General features: G+C 34.2%; 1 protein-coding gene across 2 annotated transcripts in view; it reads left to right on the top strand.

The window, feature by feature from the left end:
- The first annotated feature begins 1,663 nt into the window (after positions 1 to 1,663).
- Positions 1,664 to 24,086, top strand: part of LOC113231217 (chloride intracellular channel exc-4) — a 59,886-nt gene continuing 37,463 nt past the window's right edge. Inside the window, exon 1 of one of the 2 annotated variants that reach the window (XM_026465423.1) lies at positions 1,664 to 1,789. In XM_026465423.1, coding sequence (XP_026321208.1) covers positions 1,721 to 1,789 — 69 coding nt within the window. In that variant the 5' untranslated portion in view covers positions 1,664 to 1,720. The remainder of the gene's footprint in view (positions 1,790 to 24,086) is intronic. The other variant, XM_026465424.1, reaches the window with a different exon arrangement.

The following is a 24,086-nucleotide window of genomic DNA, read 5'->3' as shown; positions in this document are numbered from 1 at the left end:
TGAAGCAGTTAAATTAAAGTTAAATGGTAGACCACAAAATTGTCAACACTTTGACAAAAACTTGAGTGATTGATAGATATGTATGTATATATACTTGACATTGACAATCAGCGTTGCCAATGCCAATTGTTCAAAATCACGGTTAAAATCCCCAAATTTGGGGAGAGCAAAGTACATACTCCCCACATCTTGAGTTTTCATTATTTATTACAAATACATCGCTATAAAATATAATAAGAATTTAGAAACTCAAAATGGAACCATCTATTACGTTTGATGCGAATGTAAACAGAATGCAAAATCTAAAGCAAATTATAAGATCAGATGATCTTTAATCGTTTATTTATTTAAATGGGATTCAACATTAATCAGTATTTGAAAAAAAAAAGAAACGTTCTTTGCCTTACAAAATGAAGTAAGTAACTAAATTATTTGTTGTGCATTTAATGACACTATGTTAATGTTACAAATAATCAATGAATAAATTATGTTTCGACCTATATTTAAAACTTAAAGTTGACTAGTGATAGTGTGGAAGAACCAACTGCTCGGCTTTGTTTATCAATAGCTGATTTCGTTTTTTCTCATATTGGGGACCGGCGACCATAAACGGGAGAAAGGATCGCGAACTTAACACGCACCGACTGGTAATTTTACAATTCAGAACCAAGTGCTCTGATAACAATTCTATTTAAGCTGCTTGTTAATAATGCGAGGGATATGCGATGTTGAAAAACACATCGATATAATACACTACAGTGTTTTTAACGGTAACGATCAAACTAGCGATGCATCAACAATCGATAGATTAAACAAAATGATAAAATGTTAGAATCCCCACATTTTCCCCACATAGAGCCAATCCCCACAAAATCCCCAATCTAATTGAAATTCGTTGAAATTCCCCGCACTTTGGAGAATTCCCCACAAATTGGCAACGCAAGTGGAATAGAATGAACGATTTCGCTATAAGAAAACAAAAATAAAATTTAATCATTGAACGCGCAGGCGCAGCCGCTAGTCCGCATTTCAGTTCAAAAACAGTATCGTGTGAATAAAAATAGTGGTACTTATGTTAGAGAATAATGCGAATGTATTTTACACTTTGATTTGAACGCATTCGAATGTTAACCATTAGGTACAGGGTCAAGAGCACGTCAAGCTTGACACTTAAGACTTAAATCCAACGCTATGCCGCTTACGACAAGAACGGTCCAAAGTACAAAGTGTTAAGCTTGATGTGCTCTTGACTGTACATTGGCCTAGGTCAATGATTAGGTACAAAAAAATTAATTCATTTATTGGTAACACTGAAAATAATTATTCGTTCACAAAAATTGCTTCAACATGTTGTCTTTGTTAAGGTGGATTCACAATGTACGTACAAATTCAGGCAATATAGTGCCTAAGCATTGTGATGATTGTGAATCCATCTTTACGCCAGTGAAAATTTAAAGGTCTAATTTTAAAAGACTAGCCTAGTCTCTTAGAGGATGGAAAAAAATAAAAGTTTCCATAGTCTAAGCCTAGTCTTTGCTTAGGTGTATTCCATAGAGTCAAGTGAGTGAGATGAATGAATGGTTTTGAACATATGACTAATTGAACCGAAGTGTGAAGTGAGTGAGCCAGACAGTCTTTCGGTGTTTTGGAAAAGTGACGGTTGTGTGAAATTGTGTGCTGTCTATTTTTTGTATCAAATTCAGTGTTTTTGGAGTTCACGATGTCGGATGAAATTGCGGAGAATGGTACGGTGAACGGGGATGTGCCGGAGATCGAACTGATCATAAAGGTAACTTTGGTGTTTACTCGCCTTTAAATGATGTTAACGAGACAGTCTGCGGCACGCGTAGCTTACTCGGCCTTCGCAGATTTTGTGAAGAGGTGGCATCTTGCATGTAGTTCTCATGGTGCAAGTAATTGTTGCTCATCATGTTTGATTGATTTTCTGTAACCTGTTGCTTTCGAAAGCAGTACGGTTGACCGGGAAATGCGTCATATTAGTGAGCATATCGTATGCATGCATGAAAGTATATTATTACCGAGTGCACTCATACTGCACGATATGTAGGCCATTGTAACTTTGTTTTGTTTTCCTGGTGTATTTCGCGCGTTTTATCTGGCGTTCTGTGGGAAAATTTCGTAATGGTTGTATGGATGACGTCATTTGAATAGCTCTTTTAGTGTTCTTATCTTGGTAACCGTTGCCATATCTCCACGTATTTCCTTTAAAATTTAACCGTATTATCATCTACCACGTTACGATCGATAGCTTAGTAATAATATAATTAGTGACTTCGATATTGTATTGGAATTCTATCAACTTATTAAATTTTGAAATTGCTTTTATGATAATATTATCAATGAGTTTGTGTAAATTGGTTATTGATAAGACCGCATTTATGTTTTCTAAATAATTAGGAACTTCCAATTTAAAGTAATTTAACCATTATTTCTACATTACCTAAAACATAGTTCTAAATTGCTTATTGTAATTGTAAATTCTTTAGAGCAAAATGAAATAAACTATAGTATAAGAAAATCTCATCATAGTCGGAAAGCAGTAAGAAAGAACTATGAAGAGTTAAATAATAGAGCTCTTACAATGTAAATCAATCTCTTCAAGAAATACCAAAGTTACATTTTCTAACAAAATTTTGCGCAATTCTCTTCAGCACTCCTAAGATAATAGTACGCTCTGTGTGTGGAATAATTATGAGTACATTCATTATGGCGACAAAGGCCATGAATAATTTTTAAATAATGTGTAAGTTTGGAAGTGGGCTTTGCCAGTTTGTGTGTAAATGTTACTTATTAGGCATTACATACATTATTATAAATAAATAAATAAAGATAGCCTTTACTTCTAAATTAATTCTAAGTCTAACCTTGCTTACTTCTAACAGTAAGAATTCTTAGTTCTAACATCAGCATTGGTTCTGGTTCAGAGGACTACCTGATTAGAGCTAGAACATCGGTTCTGGTACATATAGTACAACATTTATATGATCCTAATAATGTATGTCAGCATTGGCTGACAGCACCATTTAAACGTTTTCTATGACAAATTGCTTGTGTAATTGAAATATAAATGTAATAAACTGATTAATTGTAAAATCAAGGCATTTACTCTCTCCCTCTACTGATTTCCACATTATTAAAATGTTCATATATGCTTTTTACTTATCAATGTGTTATGTTATTATTAAAATCATTAGCAAGTAAAGTAAAATACATACAAAAAATGTGCATTTGAGAAAAATTAGGTGTTTTTCCATTATTAAGTTCAAAGCTTATTAAGACTACAAAAGTGCATCCAAAATATATCCAGCAAATAAAAAAGTTTTCAATGTCAATTAAATAGTGCCTAATAAAAGTTCTCCACCTACAAGGCGTAGCGAGACGAGAATAGAAATCTCGCCGGCCTATTTTCACCAAAAATTGTCAGTAATAGCTCGCGCGAGCCATCGCGATCTCACGCGAGGCATCGCGGTCTCTTGCGAGCTCGCGTTGTGATTGTGGATAGTGAAGATTCAGTGCTATTGAATTCATCTAGCTATTAATACGCGGCTAAAGTAATACGTCCCGTAAATTATTATTATTATTATTATTAAATATACAAACCATCTTTTTTAAAATCGCACGTACTCCACAATCTTTAATTGATATTGATATCCTTCGCGATTACCGAGACCGAAGAGAGACCGTGCTGGCACTTGCGAAATCGCGCGAGAAGTCGTGTTTCCGTTAAAGAGTCGATACTACCTCAACTCGAATTCAATTTTTTTTCCGTACTTTATACCGTTCATTTTGCTGGGTCGAGCGGCAGCGACACCTTAATTTCAGATTTTTTTAAAAACGACAAACGAAATTAAAGATATTTGAAAAATGTATATTGTATAGTATACGTGTTCTATTTAATTCAGTTGGAATAAAAAAATAAATCTTTGATATATGTAAACTATTGAATACAGCTGTTTTCTTGTAAAATTTCGGGGTATTTTTTTTCTATCGTGATAATTTTTAGGAATCGAGTTTTCACTCCGTATAGTGTCAATGTATATCCTCAATTTTACTGTTTTATGTATATTTTTTCCAAAGTGATTGATTGAACACTTTCACCGTTATGCGGAATCAACCAAAGCCATTTGAGGTCGTATAGACTCTTAAAGAGTCTAGTATTGTATGTAGCCTACAATACGGTTCAATATTACATCAACAAATATTTCGATTCTCGCCTCGCTCAGCCTTGACGAGGCTTGATCCAGACCATTTATACCGATGGTCTATGAGAGAATTGAAATTTTGTCATACAAATTTCAATCTTTCTCTCGCCTCGCCTCGTCTCGCCTCGCCTCCTCTCGCCTCGCCGGTGGAAACCCATCTTTAAAGTCTTAACTTTCAGAAGTATATAAGCACTTGTAGTTCTGTAAATCAATCAAATGTAACATTAACAAGATTTCATTAAATTATATTATTCATAAACATCATCATCGTCAATCAATTGTGTTTCACTGTCGGGCCGACCACGGATTTTTTCCTAAGGATATATTTAGGGCATAGTCCACCCTACTGGCTCAATGTAAGATTTTGAGAACTCAAGCTTTTTCGACGTGTAAGTTTCATGATGATCTTTTGCTTCACCATTAGCATCTGTTATTGCTACTAAACATTCAGTGCTAATATAGAGCTAATTATATCCATTTTAATCTAATATTGAAATATTTTAATGACATCAGCTCACTAAATATTTATCTGATATAACAATTATTGATAGGAAATGAAACTATTTTTCCGGATTTAAATCGCGTATATTTGTTTTTTCAAATAAACCGACGTTTCGGGCCCTTTACAAGTCCCATGGTCACGGTTGACTGGGACCCGAAAAATAGTTTCATTTCCTATGTGTAACAATCGCGATAACCTAAGAACTCGATAACAATTATTATTAAATGTAGGTATTTACCAATATATGTACACTTATTTAAAAAAAGTGAGTATTTTTAGAATGCCAATACTAGGATCCTTCATTATAATAAAAGATAATATCGATGTACAAATGTACATAGATGGTGATGTCTCTTTTGTTTCAAATGTTGTTAATTAAAAATTCTAAACACTATAGTGTTCAACAGAAGAAAAAATTATAACTATTTTCTTTATAATATTATACCATATTGTTAAAGTCAGGATATTTATTTTAAACAATTTTGTACACTTACAAATCTTTATTCACAATTATAATAAGAAACACGTACTGGAGTTAAGCCAATATGTAAACCACAGCTTCTGTTTATTTTCACAGCTATTTCTTACGTAGAAAGTGGAGCTTGTCAATGTCATTGCCAGGTTTCCTTTGGCTGTAATTTTGTATCATAAAAGTAACTCTGCTGCCTTGGTATATACTTTTTAGATGAATCTTTGGATACTTGTAACATAATATATGCAATTTGTGTCCATAGTAATTTTAATGGAATAAGCTCCAGAACTAGACATGTGAGCCGCACCGCCTCTGATGGAACTTGACCGACGTAAATCGGTGCGGTTATAATTTATTTTATTCTATTGAAGTATGAGCTTTATAATAATTATTTATTTTCGTACACTGAAAGTGAATTACGAAACGTCTACGTACATCCTATTCTTGCTAGATTTTAAATTGCATGTTTTTTAAATGATCATTTTAAATTTGCAAAAGCAGTGCAGCAAGCAAATAAATCTAACCGGTCATCTTTTTTTAATGATTGGATACTCTTTCTCTGAGACATAAAATATATTGAATCAATGGATATTTTAATATGTTTTTTCTACGCAAAAAATGTTTGATATATATAAATTAACTTTGATAGCTTTATGTTGAACCTCAAAACTAAGACAAATGAGCATTAAAAATAAAATTTGAATACTTAATTTTAAAATTAAGTAATGGTTGATTATATTTGTACAATAATGTAATATTGTATGAATAATATGTATATCAAAAATAAAAAAAATGTCGTTTATTTAAAATAAGCGCACATTTGCCGTAGACCATTATATCTTATGTTATATTATATATGTTTTTCTCGATGTATCTATTCTATATCTTTGAGGATCAAATAAATAAGAGCGTAAATTTTTATGAGATTGTTTTATTACAAACATCCTTTCTTGATAATTTTAGTAACAGTATACCTACATTCCCGAAAAAAGTAAAAGGCCCAACATGTTGGTTAGATTGAAAAAAATAAGTATGTTCTTCTACGCGATTTATATCCGAAAAAGTCTCATTTCTAAAGTTTTAGTCTATTTTTAACATCTGAAAAATATATGTATGTCACGCCGTTTTCACGCCTCTGCCGACGATTTTACGATCAGCCACATTTCTAATATGTATTTATATATATTTTTTTCAATCTAAAATATTTTTGTAACATCTTTATTTAAAATATATTCTTTCATGTATATAAACTTTTATCGATATTAATATATTTAATACTTTTGCAGTCTGTAATGATTATTGAAGTTCAAATGAGTATTTTTAAGTAATACATAGTATAGCTATCCCAATTATAATAAAATTTGAAATAGTATGTAATTTAGTCATAATATAATTCCGTCGCTAAATATATACAAACGAAAAATACCTTACAAATATTCTCCTTAATTAACGCGAACGCGACGCGACACACCTGCTAAGAAATATGTAGAAATATTTTTAAAACATACACGATTGCTGACATTGAAGGCTTTTAACAAGATGTTCTGGCTAAATGTTAGAGGGCAATGTAACAAAGGACATTAAAAAATACATGGGAACTGTTTCACGAAATATAACTGAAAGGTATTGTTTGCGAAGACGTCTATTAATAGATAAGGGTAATAATGAGTAATAGACCACCCTATTATAAGGAATATGGTATCAATGTATTATAAAAAAGTACAAACTAAAATTATCAATTGAAACTTGAGCATCATAATATCGAAAAACTACTGTTTGCTGCTGTCGTGTCTACTTTGGGGCATATTGCAGTGCTGTTACATACTTACCCACATCATGCCTTTTTCCGATCGGGGTAGGTAGAGGCAGACAGTCTTCCACTTGCTACGGTTTTGACATCATTCTTCGCCTCATCAAAACGCATCTGTGCTTTCATACACAAAGATAGACTAAACCTGGTCCTTCTTTACGATGGCCCCAATTTGGTCATGGTAAATTCTCTTACCAACTTGCCCGCTCACACTCGCCTTATAAATTGCGGTGCAGGTTAAGTATTCGCATTTTCTAAATGCTTAGTTAGTGCCCTTTCCCTACCTAATTTCATGTTTATCCTTATTTCACTACATTTCACGCTAGATTATGCAATAGTCGAGCCTATTTTACTTTTAATCTACCTTCAGCTTGCGTACGTTAATTCATAACGCTATTTATTACTTAACAACCAAGCGAGATAATTGAATGCTAACGGTTTGTTCTCAACCGGTGTTATCAATAGTAAATAATAGATTAGCATAATTTGCGAACCTTAGTCGGAAGGCTAGTCGACCTCTACTCGGGTAATTATAACTGTGTTTGTTAACATAAAATAATCTGGAATGTTTAACGACTTTTAAAATTGAATGAAATATTACAAAGACGACTTTGCTTTTATTTATTTTGTTTGTTTTGTTTTAGCTTGATTTTAAATACGATAGTTTTTTTTAATGAATGTATTAACCATTTCATGGACAGTACTTAAATAATACTGCACACATAAATGTCAGTGTAAATGTCACTTTTCTTGCCGTAGTACTTATATAGATTCAATATAAAATGTTTAATGTATGTAAATCATTGAATTTTGCCAGTACGTTGTTGATACCATACCATGGAAAAGAAGTAGGCGACAACAACACAGAAAGCACTTGGAAACCGCACTGTGTGTGTATGTGTGCGGTTTCGAAGTGCTTTTTGTTGTTGGTTTTTTGAGAGTCATACAGCGAAACGGGGTACCTCGTACTTATATTCTAATATTTATTTTATTTTACGGTAAAGACTGTTACTGTCCATGAAAGGGAAATGACAAGTTTAATATATTGCAGTGACGAAGGGCTCATAATATAACAAGATTTCCATCGATTTGCCTAAAAAATTGATTAATCATGTAAGTGTAAAAGGACTGATATTGTAATCACTCAACGTACAATTATCACATAATATTTAGGTCTACTTGTTTTAAGCAAAACGCCTACCATTTTTTTTCCGGTTATGGAACCCGGTCCGTAGCAGCTTCCTAAGCACATACAATATACTATACAATAAGCACCTGTCTTCTTCACTCCAATGAAATAAGCCCAAAAATGAATGAATTACAAGTCAAGAAGTATTCGTTAATTAGAGTTGGAGAAATTAGCAAGGGACAGGTGCTAGGTAAATGCTTGACAGTTGCGTCTCGGTTGGTGTTTATGAGTCACGGTATAAACTAGAGTTCCAAATTAACAGTGAAGACTGACGCTGTGGTTAAATAACATTTTGAAATAGCACATTCACTGTATTTTGAAATTGGCAATTCGTATGTGCAATCAGGTTGCAATCCCGTTTTTTTAGACATAGTTATATCAATCTAGATTTTTTCCATTACAGTACTAATTAAGTATGTACAAGGTCTGTCCCCAGAATATCCGACCTTCGTTCTTTATTCCGCACTGGGTCTATTAATCATTATCCGACTCATGGCATCCTTCAAAGTAATCACTATTCGGCTGAACAACTCGCTCCCACCGGTGCTTCCACATCCCGAAGTAGTTATAGAATTCAGTTATCGGAATAGCCTTCATGTACACTCGTCGCATTTTTAAAAAATGGTCTCTGTCGTCAAACCGAGACGGCACTTTGAGCGGAATTCTCAATCTTGGGAACCGCCAAAAATCGCAGGGACTACGTCGGGACGGTATGGAGGTTGGCGAAGTTGAATAAACTTATATTTTGCCAAACTATTGGACAAGGTTCAATGAAGGCGCTAGCGCATTATCGTGGTAAAAATGTCGAACAACCGCCATTCGCCTGAAATTGCGGCTGCTTTCTTCGGACTGCGTCACGCAATCTTTTCAGATCTTCACAATAAAATTGTTTGTTGATCGTCTAAGCACCACGTTCCCAGGATTGAAAATTCCGCTCAACGGGCGTTCGGTGTGACGATCTTTGCCTCCGACGTCAAATTACCTTCTTGTGCCAATCTTTTTTTTTATGATACTAAGTGACGGGACACGCCTCTCCATAGCAGTTGCGGTACCATTCAGGGTTTTAAATCACAAAAGTCTGAGGGACATTGCCACTGCGCGTGTCACCCTGAAATATAAATTGTCAAGTCTCATGTGCCTGTAATGTATTCCAACCATTTAGCCACTTTTTCAGCTCCTTCTAGCTATATAGCGGACGGCCCACCTCCATTCCTTCCACATGCTCTAGCCAGCAAAGTCAGGTGGATTTTATCTCCCAGATTATGTTCGGATCGGACATTAGCTCTTATATCTCTCTTTTAAATCTGGTCCTTCGATTCTCAAACTCTTTGATTGGCCCACAACTTTTCGGCATATCTTCCGATCCGCCACTAATCATTTATTTTCTTCCTTCAGCGTAAGCGTCCATGTTTCACACCCATACATTAAGATTGGCCTAATTGCTGATTATAGTATCTATAGTATATTGTATTCCCGAAATGACATGTCGTGTTTAAAGGTTTTTACCGGCTGTTAGTATCGTTCACGTATACTAGGAAAAACACGAAAATTTATGGCGTTCATTACTCATTTTACTTATTAAATTATCTGAGAGACTAAGCTTTTCTAAACTATTTATGCCCGAAAGTTTTATATATTGTGAACTATCTCTAACATACTAATCGAAATATTTCACTACACATCACACTGTTTTAGTAAATGAAATTTATTCGTAGTAATATAACGCTAGGAATGTTCATTAAACATTGTTCAAAGAATTTTTTTAATTTCGTCGACAGACAAATTGTTACGTGCTTGGCGATCGTAAACTTCTTCGCTTTTATTCGTACATCATGTGTTTGTGCTTATATAACTTTTGTTGAGACAACACGAAAAAATGTCTAACTTTTGTTGACCATGAAAACACAATTTATCCAAGAGACGAACACAATTTATAACTGCGTAAATTGATTGTAATTACGTAATTTTGAATCGGATTCTGTAAGTGTATTTTCGATGTAAACAGCGAAGTTATATCTTGAGTAGGACCGACCATATTATTATTATCATTGTATGTCACCCAACAGTCGACGAAAACTGTATTATTTGCTAGTATTTTAGAAAACTTGTCGAGTAACGTGACGCGATTTCGTAATTTGTCAATAATTGTATCATTTGTAACTATGCATGACTCGCTTTCTCAACATTCTCGTTGTGAAGTTTTTATCCGTAATGGATTCGTGTTTGACCATTATTGTAAAGTAAAATTGACATGAGGTATGTCATGTGTTTAGTAGTCGTAATTCACAAAGTTGAAATAAATAGAATTTTACGTTTAATGTTTTAAGGCATACGAAACCGCCAGTGAAATTTCAACGGTTATCCTTGCGGCTATTTAAAGTGATGTGTTCCATACCAGAAATAAATTCGAAGTGACGACATGTGCATAATGAGAATGCAGTCCACGTAAATGATAATACTGTCGACTTCGAAGGAAGTGTCGCCAGTGAAGGTGCTAGGAGGCTGTCAATCAAATAGGACCTGTAGAAACTTCTAATGGAAGAACATTCCACGGTAGAGAGCGCTTCGAAACAGAAACCGTCGCGGGGAAAGTGACGCTCACGCGACAGATCGTGCTGTTCTGAGTGACATGTGTAATTAGCACATTAGCATGGTCCCGGCATATTCATGATATGCTAAACTCCACGGTTGATTTGGTCTGGCGTGACCGCTGATACATGTTCAGCTTCTAGCCTTTCTTCTCGGGCCGATCACCTATCGTGTTGTTTTTCTTAAACTCCAGATTGTTTCATTGGAAAGAGAATAACTTAGCCGGTTTAAAAGTTACTTAATTCATCATCTGAAACACGTGTTAGATGAATCACCGCTGAGCTCCGCCCGCTACCTACTCACAGCTTGCATACACATCGTTTATCAATCACAATTTCGGCAAATACCATAAACTTAGGTATAATAAACATTTTATCTTTTGGGAACATTGACTTACACATTTTGGGAAGCTCTTTATTCATGACGAATAATCAAACGGGAACAGAAACGAAAGCAGATATTTTTATGTTTCGTCCATTTGGAACGCCTTCTACTTTTAAATACAAATTTAATACAGCGCCATTGTCATCTGAATTGAGATATTTTGCAAGATTTGTCTAGATCAGTAATGATTATGTTCCGGTATTATCTCCGGCACACAATCAAATCTATATATACCTATATTCTATCAATTCCGTTTTACGAAAACCAAACGGTAAATGAGAATCTTAGAATCGTTGACCGCGACCGGGTTAACGTAATGATTGATTAATTATTTTAAGATATCCAATACGTTGTCGTTTTATCTCTATTATTGAAAACTACACGTGTAACGCTTCTTAGAAATTTCAAGGTAAAAGTTATTGTTTGTTTTTGTCATAAAATAATAGAAGAACTTCATTTAATCATGTACACTAATTCATTTGTTGATATTTAATTTTAATAAGAGATCAATCATAAATTAAATGTTAATGAGAAATATAGGCACAGGAGACTTGATCGCAATTATTCTTCAATAACTTGGTCAACTGTTTTCTTCACACCGCAATATCCCATTATTTGTAATAGACAGCCAAGCAAGCCACGTTTCTTCTCGGCAAAAATCGATCCATCAAAATAAAAAGCGAAGTCTTGTAAAAAGTGGCGCAAATAGGAGTCTTCGGTCACGACTCGTTCGCCCACAGTTCTACACTTTTTGTTCCAGAAGCTAATGCTGAAAATAAAATCAACTTTAAAAATAGGCTCAAATGGTTTGCAATTACATAAAGCGGCCGGTTGATCCTTGACTTTGGTTTTTAACTCGTTGGGTGACCTCTAAGGCTATAAGCGGTTTGTTCCGTGCGTAAATTGCACCGTCTTACCAATCTGGCATCAATTGTTAACCGGTGCAGTATTTGTTAGAGATGCCTAATAATAACACTGAATGTGGTTATGTAACGTATTCTTGATATTCTAGTTAACATGTATTTACATTTTCCACTAAGTTGGCTTGTTCCGTTAAGTTTGAAGTTAACGAATTTATTAGATGGATTGTAACGAAATAAACAACTGTTACATTAACGATATTGTAATAAGACTTCTCGGATATAGCAAATTATGCTATATCCGAGTGACTTTACGATGCGGTTGCTGATTTACATACAGCGTGATTGCACTCTGCATGGCCACGTCCCGCCTGAGGATACCACGCCCTCGAATCGTGTGTTTACGCAAGATATGTCGCAATCCGCTTCGTACTAAAGTAGTAAATAATAATCAGTTAAGTATTTACTATTTGATAAGCCAGTCCTATATCTTATACCTTTAATGGAATTTCCTTGCTTGTATTTGGATGTTAAGGTATTTAGTACCTGTACCTGTGTTGATAACATTTTATCAAACATTAATTTAAATAGTATTGCCTGAAAAAAGATCTTTTGCCTCTGAAAGGACGATGTATAATTTTATTATTGTCATACTGAACAAGGGAACAGACGATCGAGTTGAAGATAATAAATACATATCTTTTGGATTTGTCCCTTAGCTATTCTAAGACTCGAAAAGAGAATATGCTTTCATCGCCTCATGACCCAGTGTCCACTGTTTACAAAGCAGTTCTTGCTAACCTGCGTGTTGCAACGTCTTAACCTGATAGCATACTTGGTTTTTGCGATGTCAATAAATGTAAACGTTAATTTATGTTACATTTTTTTTTTCCTTTTTTTCTTGTCGAAGCATCGTTTCTTTTAAACTAATTTGAAATTAAGTACGAACTCAACTACAGTTTTATTTCTTATTTCTTGTCTATATACAAGGAATATCTTTCATGAATAAAATTAGCAATTTTATTACTAAAATTTCGTGACGTTGATAAGAAATTCTTTGAACTTTATTTGGTAATACATCAAATTATTACACAGCGGACCTACTTCCGGCTACTGACTTAGTCTACGTTTCATCTACATTGACTTCTACTTAGGTGGAATAAAAAGTACACAAACGCAAGTTCTATACATTCACCGCATCTACCTCCGTCTTATGACCTATAAATACGACAACATACTTAATTAGCTCAGTGACCAACCGATCATGTCTACTCAAGGCTTCGGCGCAGAGCACTACTTACATCCTTACCTAGAATAGGGATCTTATATTATTGTAAAAACCAAAGCTTTTTTTAAACTTATAATTTAAGAAATTATTATTTAATTACCTGAATGGTATGACATATTAAAGATTTTTTTATAAAATTTACATTTCATTTTACAATTCAATCAGTTATTGTTTTATTAGATTAGGTTGCGATTAATTGGGCTGCATATTTATAGTATATTACAAATTATTGCCTAAAAACCATGAAAACTTTGTATGCCACAAGGCGGATCACAGTGATTTAAAATTCATTCTTGTAACCACTTTAAAACCTGTGTATCACAAATAAATAAATGATTTGTTTTTTGTAAGATTATATCAAAACAAAATCCAACAATTGAATAAATTTCAAGATTCGCAAAACCAAAACAAAAGTGTGTATATTCAGCAAATGCTGTACGTCTAATTACGCCTCACGTGGCGTTCGTGACGGCAACTAATTATTGTTGGTGGGAGCACCTGACAGTTGATATCTTCGTTGCCAGTTTTCAGCAAATATTATATTTACTTTTAATTGGATGTTGGAATGCCTTTTGAAATGTAGTGCTCCAATACGCACTCCATGTTTTAAACATAATATGGAAAAACCGACATGTCAAGTAAGTGCGCACAACAGCACAAACCTAAATCATAAGCCTTTAGTTTCCTTTTGTATAGTTTTGCTTATCATGTTTAACGTACAGTGTGTCAGTTTCCTTATGTTTGATTCAACCTTATGTCCTTTCTACCTTGTATCGTTTAACCGATGAACTCGTTTACTACCTAAGTGTGATACAGCAAATATGTATATCACTTCACATGTTTGCAATATCAATTGGTTCACATTACATGAAGTAGCTACTATTTGGTAGGTTGCTCCTTTAGGTTCAATAAAGAAGCTATAAAATCCAGTACTAGCTGTATTTAATTACAATAGGAAACAAATTTTAAAGGACTTCTGCGTAGCGCCCACTTCAGCCCCGTCTTCGCAGCCGTGATATTTAGCTTCTAACTGAACACATAAACTCAACTCTCAATCCCGCACTATTGACTAGAAATCGAATGCTATTCCTAACAACTGAGATGCATTAACTTAATGAATGAATACAACGTTTTAAGATGCTTTTAATAATACTTCATGTCATTTACAATTCAATTAAGATGATTTCGTCAAGGCTCTCTTAATAGGTAGTTCTGGGAACGACCATTGTTACCCCAGAAAATTATATTGTTTAAGTTTCCGTGTTGATGCTCACAGATTATATTGTTCTTTAAAGGCTAAGGCAATACTCAGAGATGCGGAAATAATTGATCCTTGATGTAATGTGTTTATTATTTATGAATATGCTTCTGACAAAACATTATGCTTGTTACAGGTATTACACATTTTTCTTGCAAAATGTATTATAATAACGTACAGCGTTTATAGCAGCTATAAGTGAGTACTTACAAGTTACGCTTTACAGCGTATTAATAAATCCTACATATATATATAATATCTAGGAAGTTTAATTGTACAGTGAAATGACCACGACCACGAAGTTTATTTGATAATTTTTCCTGAAGCGTTCATAGTGCTCATTCACCTATTAGTTTATTTTTAAAATTAATTTGTATGTTATTTCTGCATATCGTATTCGTAGTTGTTGGTTGCGTATTGAATTAATCATACAGCACGTGTTAAATCTACTTGAATACAGGTAATTTTACCGTAAGTGAGGTTATGATTTAGCCGAACCTAAGCCCGCTTTATTGGATTTTAACAAAAACTTAGAAAACATAACAACTCAGAAACATGATTAAGGAAAATTGTTCGAGTTAAACCGCAATACATGTTGGTGCGAAAACAAAACGTGACTGTGTTTGAGGTCGTTTCTGGATTACACACTATCGAATCGATTGACGGCCGAACATAATCGAGACGTGTCGGAATAGCGTCGATTGCCCACAAACGTAGAATACATATATTGTTAGTCAAACTTGATATTACAACTGACGCCTTTTGTAGTACCTGACTACCCCTACCCATTTATGTGGTTGTAATTAGTATTTTATTAGAATAGGTAATTACCACATGTATGAACAAAATTTAGTTTAAAATAATTGAATATATTCGTTGGATTCAGTGAATTATAGTATTAATTAATGAGGTACTCTACAATGTACAATGTATTATCGGAGCAAAAATAATTGGAACATAACATATTAAAAGCATTAACCTACATATTTCTGCTGAAAAAAGGTCAAGTGAATCGTTAAAATATTCGGTTTATACGGTACGATTAACAAATTTATTCGATTACGTTTCGTGATGCGATGCAGATATAGAAACAACGTGTGGTCGCCGATATATTTTACATTTTAAGTGTTGATCATTTAAGTACTTTAGATTTGAAATGGCTATCAATTTTGATTGGTCATTTTAGTAAATATGTTATTTGGCATATCGTCGCCTTACTTTCTCTAACTCGTATCTTAAAGCACAAAGTTACTGAAATGCAAATTTTTCAGGCTGATTTCACATCACATTTCCTTCATATTCACACATTGGCTTTTACATATTATTCTTAAAGTAATGCATCCAAATTAACACCCTTGATATTAAATTTCAATCAAATTTAATATAAATAGAAAATTTAGCCATCTCCTGAATAATCACTATTTTATAAGATACGAGTTTGAGAAAAAAGGCGACGAAATATTTCTTAATATAGAATAGAATAGAATAGAATAGACATTTATTGCAACGCCACAACACATAGATACAAAAAAAATTATTGATACTACTTAGACAAGCAAAACAAAACAAAAAGACGTAATAAACAAAATTAAAATAAAATGAAATAAGACAATAACAAACAAAGAGCAAAACAAAAAATACTAAATATAACAACTACAAATGTTGTACTGTCATGTGTGCGGTTGTGGCGTATGCAAAAGGACTTCATATATTATCTTATATATTTTTTAAATTTATTTATAACTGTTTTATTGTTGTATTCTATATTATACACTTAGGCGAGCTTACTCGTCAAGCAATCAAGAAAGAAATTTTGACATCAACTTCATGAAATAAAACGACATAACTTAATTCTTTACATACATACATACATATACTTCACGCCTTTTTCCCATCAGGGTAGGCAGAGACAACAGTCTTCCACTTGCTACGGTCCTGACACACATCTTTCGCCTCATCAACACGCATGAATGCTTTCATACACGCTCGTTGATTAAGGGTACTCTTGACCTGGCCCTTCTTTAGGATGGCCTCAATTTGGTCATGATAAGTTCTCCTTGGTCGGCCCATACCAACTTGCCCGCTCACACTCGCCTTATAAATCTGTTTACTCTTCTTTCATTCATTCTCTCTACATGTCCGAACCATCTAAGCATCCCTTTCTCTATCTTTGTCACTATATCTTCTTCCACGCCGCAACGCTCTCTTATCACACTGTTCCGTAATTTATCCATCCGAGTCACACCAGCCATACTCCTCAAAGCTCTCCTTTCTACTGCATTAATTCTACTTTAATGCTTCTCCTGCATAAGCCAACATTCACTACCATACATGTGTAGGAACCACCTCCCCGCCCATGCACAGCTAATCGTGCCTTTTTAGACACTTTCTGCCTGCCCATGAAGGTATGCAAGGCACCATTCACCTGATTCCCTACGTTCACTCTTCTTTCAATGTCTCTTTCACATTTTCCATTACATGTAAACATAGAACCCAAATACACAAACCCTTTCACTTGTTCCACTTTCTCTCCTTCAATAAATATCGTGCAATTAGTCATATCTTCCTCTCTTTCAAAAACCATTACTTTTGTCTTTCCCACATTAATTTTCATTCCTTTCCTTTTAAGAGCACCATGCATAATATTTACTATCTCCTGCAACTCCTCCACAGACGACGCTAATACCACCTGATCATCGGCGTATAGGAGGCACTTAATGAGTAAACCATTCATTCTCAGCCCATACGTACTCTCTTTCAAAACTTTCAAACAATTGTCCATTATTAGGTTGGGTATAATTAGGTTAGGTAGGTTAATTCTTTATTTTCATTTATTTGCACACCATAAAACGACATAACTTATTATTTATTTATACTATATAAAAATTGGAATAAACTCTCAAACAACAATATTCCCATTTTTAACGGTTCTGTGGGATAGATTTACTGAATTAGGCCGCACTAAGTCACTTTTTAACTTCTTCTGTGTTGTAAATAACGTATTTTTATTCTTACGTAGCCGGTCTGTACTTATAACTCGTCTTGCAGTTTTTTAACCGAAAACAGGTGCGTCGTCGTCGAGGGAGTGCTGTTCCGTGCACGAGCCGCCCCCGAGGGGAGCCGCACGCGTGCCTTCAGTTAGAGCCGGTTTTAGCTCAGAATCGTTCGAATTGAAATTAAAAAGATGACGTATCTTGCGTATTTAATTTATTGAATGGCTATTATTATCACGTCGTCGTCGTTGAGACTTGCTATATTGTTTATTATTGTTATTAAAGACTTTATACATGATGTATGTTTTCTGTAAGACATTATTTGGCTTAATTCGTCTCTGGTATCTTTTTTCTTGTAGTTTATCTAGTAATTGGAACTTCAAAAATTATTACCATAATTGCACACCTTGCACTCGGTTCCGAACGTAATTAATGACTTACTTATTTCTTCACTTTTCCACATGTATTTACTTTATCAATATCACTTTTCTATGTATCATTTATTATCTTATTAATTGAGTAATTGCTATTTCGTACAAGGTTTAAAATGTTTCTTTGAATTTAAGATTTTTGTCGCTATCGACATCCTTTTCCGTGCTATCTATTTGTATATTTGTGTGAATAACAGTTTATATTCAGCCAACGTATTTTAATAAATTAATCGCCATGCAACACATTACTCAACAACGGCATAATGTATATATAATCATGACATTGTTCTAAGCTTCAGGCTACACTTGTATTACCAATGCCACATATGGCATCCGCGCAGCTGTCGGCCGTTACAAACGACTTTGAATTTGACAGGGTCTATTCTATTTTCCAACAAATGCCACGTTACTAGCTGGCATGCAAATAATTTTAAGTCTCCACGTTAAGTATGCTTAAAGTAATTAAGTGCAAAGCCAGTGCAAAGGTTGTTTTATCAATATGCACCTAGTCAATGTGTAAGAACTTGAAAAAATGTTTAAGATAGCTAGCAATTACTAATAGAGAATTTTGCTGCGAAAAGCGTCGCAACTGCTTTTAAAATTACTCAAAGTTCAAGAGACGACAGTGACAGACAGCCTACCGAAGGTTGTCGATTTGTCTAAGTCTGCCCTTATTTAATAACGGATATCCGCTGCGGCTGTTTCCTATTTTTATTTCTTTTTATAATTTCAAAATAGGAATGAAGGTGTCGTGACAGTCTTTATAATTGACACCACAAACAATGATGTTTGACAGGTTTGGTCGTGTAAAGAAACCTAATTAACTATTGCAAAAATAAAAGCATTAATGTACTTGTTTTCCAATTCATTTGGTTTCTACGGTTATGTAACCACATTAATCAAACGTTATGAGCTCAAAAAATAGGTTGTAAAGCAAACTTGGTTTTTTAAAGACTAAACTTGTTTATAAAATGATGTTAATATTAAAAAAACTTTATTTTCGTCGAATGGCCTTAATTGCATTGAAAATGATATTCATAATATTTTTACGAAAGTACAATTAATAAGCCTGTGGTATCATCAACTTTCCGACCGCGAATCTCCACTTGGTTTTTTTGACAATCAACTTACTTTAATTTATTTACTGCACGTGCACATTAATTATACCTATATATGTATACCTATCGGTTTAATATTATTTAGCTTTACTCTCGTCATTCATGACTCTATAAACGATATAAATTGTGAAAAATTAAAAAACAACCCCGTTTGATGGCGAAAATTCGGATTTATGAGATAATTTTTCAACGAAATTTTATCATCCGTCTTTTGTAATATTGAATGGCGTGATTTACCCATGTCAACTAGAACAGTGACTAAGTCTAAATATGTATTTTTTCTGAGTCAATGCAATATAATTAAAATGTAGCGTGTTGCAGTGACCACGCCTTGATCTGCTATTCGTTATGTATTCATTGTTTCTAATAAGAAAGCAACCAGGTGCCGCGAGCTAACATTTGTAATAATTATGCTTTATTGTAAATGCTAAATCGTAGCATTCATTCGTAACGAAGACAACGGCTATTGTATGCAATGCAGGTACTTTCATAAAATTAAAATTCTGAATTTTGTCACATTGCGGCTGTACAGGCCCAGCCTGTCGAATTTCGTAGAATTAACTTATAAAATATAGACAGCAAAAATAAAATCAGTAATTTTAACATTACTTACAGTTTTTTTTTGTCAATATGCAAAATATCTACTATTAACAGAAAATACCTTGCTTTCTATACTGACTTATTCATTAAATATGATCTTACTGAAAACGCGTTTCAATTTTGTTTTTACCGACTGTATGTTGTAATGTCTATTTACAATAGGTCTTTATCAATTTGCGAAATCCTTATCCACCTATTTCGCATCATGTATTGTAATTTCTGCTTGCTTCCTTGTCGGTTAACATTACCACAGAATTTTGTTATAATTATTAATATATAACAAATTAGTCTTATTACTACATAATTTCACATAAAAATAACTGAATGTCAATTAAATAAAAATTTAATTACCACAGGATTTTGTAACACCGTAGTAATACCATGTTCGTCAAATACAAGACGAAACGGACATAAAAAGTCAGCTCTACAGATAAAACATCACAAACGCACCACAGTCATAACACTGAGGACGTTCTCAGAGGTCGCTCGGAGGTGAGGAGTGACTCATCGCAGAACCGGATTCGCAAGTCAAGCTTACATAGCCGACTTCAAAGCATTTACTGAAGTTCTTTCTTGTTTGAAAAATATGGCAATCTAACTTTGGTTGGTTTGTTTTCTTTGAACCATCGTAGTAATTTAGTTTTTCTATTTTTTATTGTATGATGTGTTTTTTCGTGTAATTTTTTTTGCCGGTATCAGATAAAATTATTTTCAAACATTTCAATCACGATTCAGAATTTCATATTTTTTCGTAATTATGTTCCAGAAAACATTACTAGTTCCTGCAGCATATACTTGTAATGTTAGAAAAATAATTAATAATTCTGACATGTATCTTTTTAACCATTTATTATCACATATCAAGATACCATTGGGCTGAAGTCTGATAGCGATTATACTTTCTTTACAAAATTATATCGGAGCGAGGTCAGAGACAGTAGGTCCATTGCATCACCATTGTTAAGTCCTCTGGCAGATAAGAGATAAGAGCTTGCCCGATTAGATTAAAGCTGTTTGCACATTGTGTGGTAATTTGTGCCGCACCGTGGCCGCACCAGAGTGTAAAGAAAGTAGAGCACGGCCGATTTGGCTTCCTAACCATTTTAGCCTAACTTGAAATAGCTTTCATTTTCAATTCAAAATCAATTTCATTAAAACACATTTTCGATCCCTGGACTTGCCATATTAACGCTCTTCATTGATAATGATAGTACCTGGTTACTTAGTTATTATCAATTTAATTATGTATAACGTATTTCAAGCATGCATTTATTTATTGTGATTACCATTGATAAATAAAGTGAATTGATTAGATTGTGTCCAGTGTTAGAGATAACATACGAGTATATTATCACTAACACGAATCGAATTGATCTTAAAATGTTATTTTCCTTTAATTTTCCACATTGCAATAATAAAATCGAATAAGGTCAAAAGACGGTTAACTCCTTATCATTGTCCTCAAGACGTTTTTAATCATAGTTTATGGAAAATGATAATTGCCGTACCTGTTATCATTCTGTTTCTTTTGTCTCGCTTTTCCATGTTCATATCGCATCCCTCATCGAAGAACGGCGTAAGTGGAGTTATGTCAAACATGTTTATTGCTCCATTAGAAACAGAAAAGTATAACCCACATCTTCTCGAATTCTTGTAACTCTGTTTACAATATTAGTCGCTAGAGTTTTTTAAGTCAGGTTTTAACTTTTAATCTAGAGCAAGGTTTCTTAACCTGTGGTCCATAGACCCCCAAGGAGTCCGTGTAATGGACGCCGGAGGTCTATGAGGAGCCTTTTTGCATCCTATGACGGCTATCCATTATAGGAGCGAGCGAGACGCGCATCAATGCAACCAGCGAGCCTTTCTTATTTTATTTGTTATTAAAAATTTAATAAAAAGAATATTTATTAATCTCTGACATGGTGGCACAACAAAAACCTGCGTAGGTTATCCCTGCACCGCAATAAGGTCTTTTTCATCTTTTCGGAAACGGTCCATGGGCTCGTGTTGAAATTTTGAGAGGGGTCCATGACTAGAAAACGATTAAGAAACCCTGAGCTGGAGGCTAATTCCTGTTAGTCGTTAAGTTTTTTCCAATCTGTTGACTTATTTCCTTTATCCCACTAATGATCAAATAAAACAACACTCCGTAACCGTCTCACAAGGTCCGATGTCACGTTTTAGTCTATTAACGATGACAATCGCTAGTCTCAATTACACGGGGCAACGCCCTCGGTAATTGGTCACAATCACTCTGAATCGGTTAGAGTAGTTAGCCACTGATATTTTAGAAACTGTGATGCTTCACGGTTGATCAATATGGAGATTTTATTCTCTTGTTTTGTGATTTATTTAAAGCGCTGCCTTTCGAAGGCTGTTAAAACTAAAGAAAGCTTGAAGTTCATGGTGATTTTTTTTTAAACTCATTGCAAAAAACTTTGCATCCTGCGGTACCCGTTACGTAATAATCTTCTTCTTATTATATTGATGGCATACACTACATATGTATATTATCGCGCACAGAACTTAGCCAAAACTGTGCATAGGGATATGTTTGCCATCGTGGTGAAAGGATTTGCCAATTGGCGTAAAGTACTCGCCGATTATTGCCCAGGGTGGCGCCAGACGTACTAGGAACACGGTTCGTCCGTCATTATAGGAAAACTTTTTTCGTGCACCCCAACGTAATAATGAATGTAATAACTAAGGTAAACGATTCTTTTATGGGGAACTGTATACGTTTTTACAATAAGATTCCGGAGAATATATTAAGATTATTTCCTAAGTTTAAAACTTACATTATAAGCATTCTAATTGAAAAATCGTATTACAAAATTGAAGACTATGTGTTAGATAAAGATGTATGGAAAGACAACAAGAGTCTAGATTCCACACAATTATGATTCAAAGTGTATTCCATATCATTTAAGTTTATTTGAAAAGAGCAATCCCTAGAGTTTCTTGCTGACCTCCCTGAGAAGACTCAAAGGAGGTCAGCGTAGAGAACGAGCAGTAGCTTAAAAAGTTACGTTTTGAAGTGTAAAAATTTAACCTATGTAATAAATGATTATTTAACTTTGAAGAAAGTGAAGTAATAATGAAACTTGATTTCATAAAATTTATATTTTGAGATTTCGTTATCAATTTCTAGCGATGTGCGATTGCGAATAATTTCGATATTCGACTCGTTAACAACCTACTAATTTTCGTATTATAATAATTACTAATTAATATTTCTGTCTAACCCTCTCTGAAATGTAGTAAATACCGTAAATGTGACAGGGACAAGGATTTGGATTGAATGGATTTTGATATGGACATGGTGAATGATCTGGTGGATTTCTGAGTGGTTCCGACATAATCATTTGACTTGTGCACCCGACGAATGGCAATAGCATTCGGTATGCCCTTGCCATTCGTCGAATGATTTGTCCAGTAGAATGATTAGTATTAGTAACATTCAAAGTCGCGCATCGCTATCAAACTATTAATTTCGTCATAGTTTCATGTCTTCTTGTACTAGCTTGCCCATGCATCTGTTGTGAATCTTTGGTGGTATTGTTAACCCAAAAATAGAAATGGAAAAAATATTGTTGATTTCGACCGCGGCTGCACGAAAGGAACCTCCCTGCACGAGGTACCATTCCGTTCCTGTACGTCTGGCGCACCCTGGGCATCAATCGACGGGTACCTTACGTCGATTGATAATCCTTTTAACACGATGGCAAACATTATAGCGTATGCCATTGATACCATTAGAAGATAGTATTGAGTTATTGTCAACATACCAGTTTTCGTAAAATTTTAAATAGACATGGAGTTATTGCCAACAGTTTTATCGATAGATAGTGAAAGGAAGTAGATATATTATATTAAATTAAAATGAAAACCTTTAAAATGTGTCTCCGATTTGTTTTTTTAATAGATATTCTTTCTAAGTTTATAGTTTGTATGAACGAATTTTCAAAAAATAACAGTTTAAATGAACCTGTGCCCAGTAATTGGACGTATTATGGGCCGATAATGAATCAAATTAAACACTCAGTCGATAGTCGATATAATATTTATCGACTGCAATCACTAGCTGCTCGCAAGCGGGCAACACTTATGCGCAATGAACTGTCATTTTACTCCATCCTAAAAAAAGACAGACGAAGACGTAATGACTTAGCAATAAATACAAATAACTTTTCAAAGTACCAACAACCAAACATTATGTCACGTACGTATGAGTGTAAAGAAAAACACTCAGAGCTTCACTAAGATCAGGTTTTATTTGCCGATAAGGTAGTGTAAATCATACGTGTTATGTCATGCTGTGCCCCTTAGCGCAGTAGTTTAGCAAATAAACAGCCAGTCAAGTTTCAGT

The sequence above is a fragment of the Hyposmocoma kahamanoa genome, unplaced genomic scaffold (assembly GCF_003589595.1).
Source record: "Hyposmocoma kahamanoa isolate Upper Pololo Valley unplaced genomic scaffold, ASM358959v1 65, whole genome shotgun sequence".
Taxonomy (NCBI): Eukaryota; Metazoa; Arthropoda; class Insecta; order Lepidoptera; family Cosmopterigidae; genus Hyposmocoma; species Hyposmocoma kahamanoa.
Note: the sequence above shows the minus strand (reverse complement) of the source record. Positions and strands in the feature narration are given on the sequence as shown.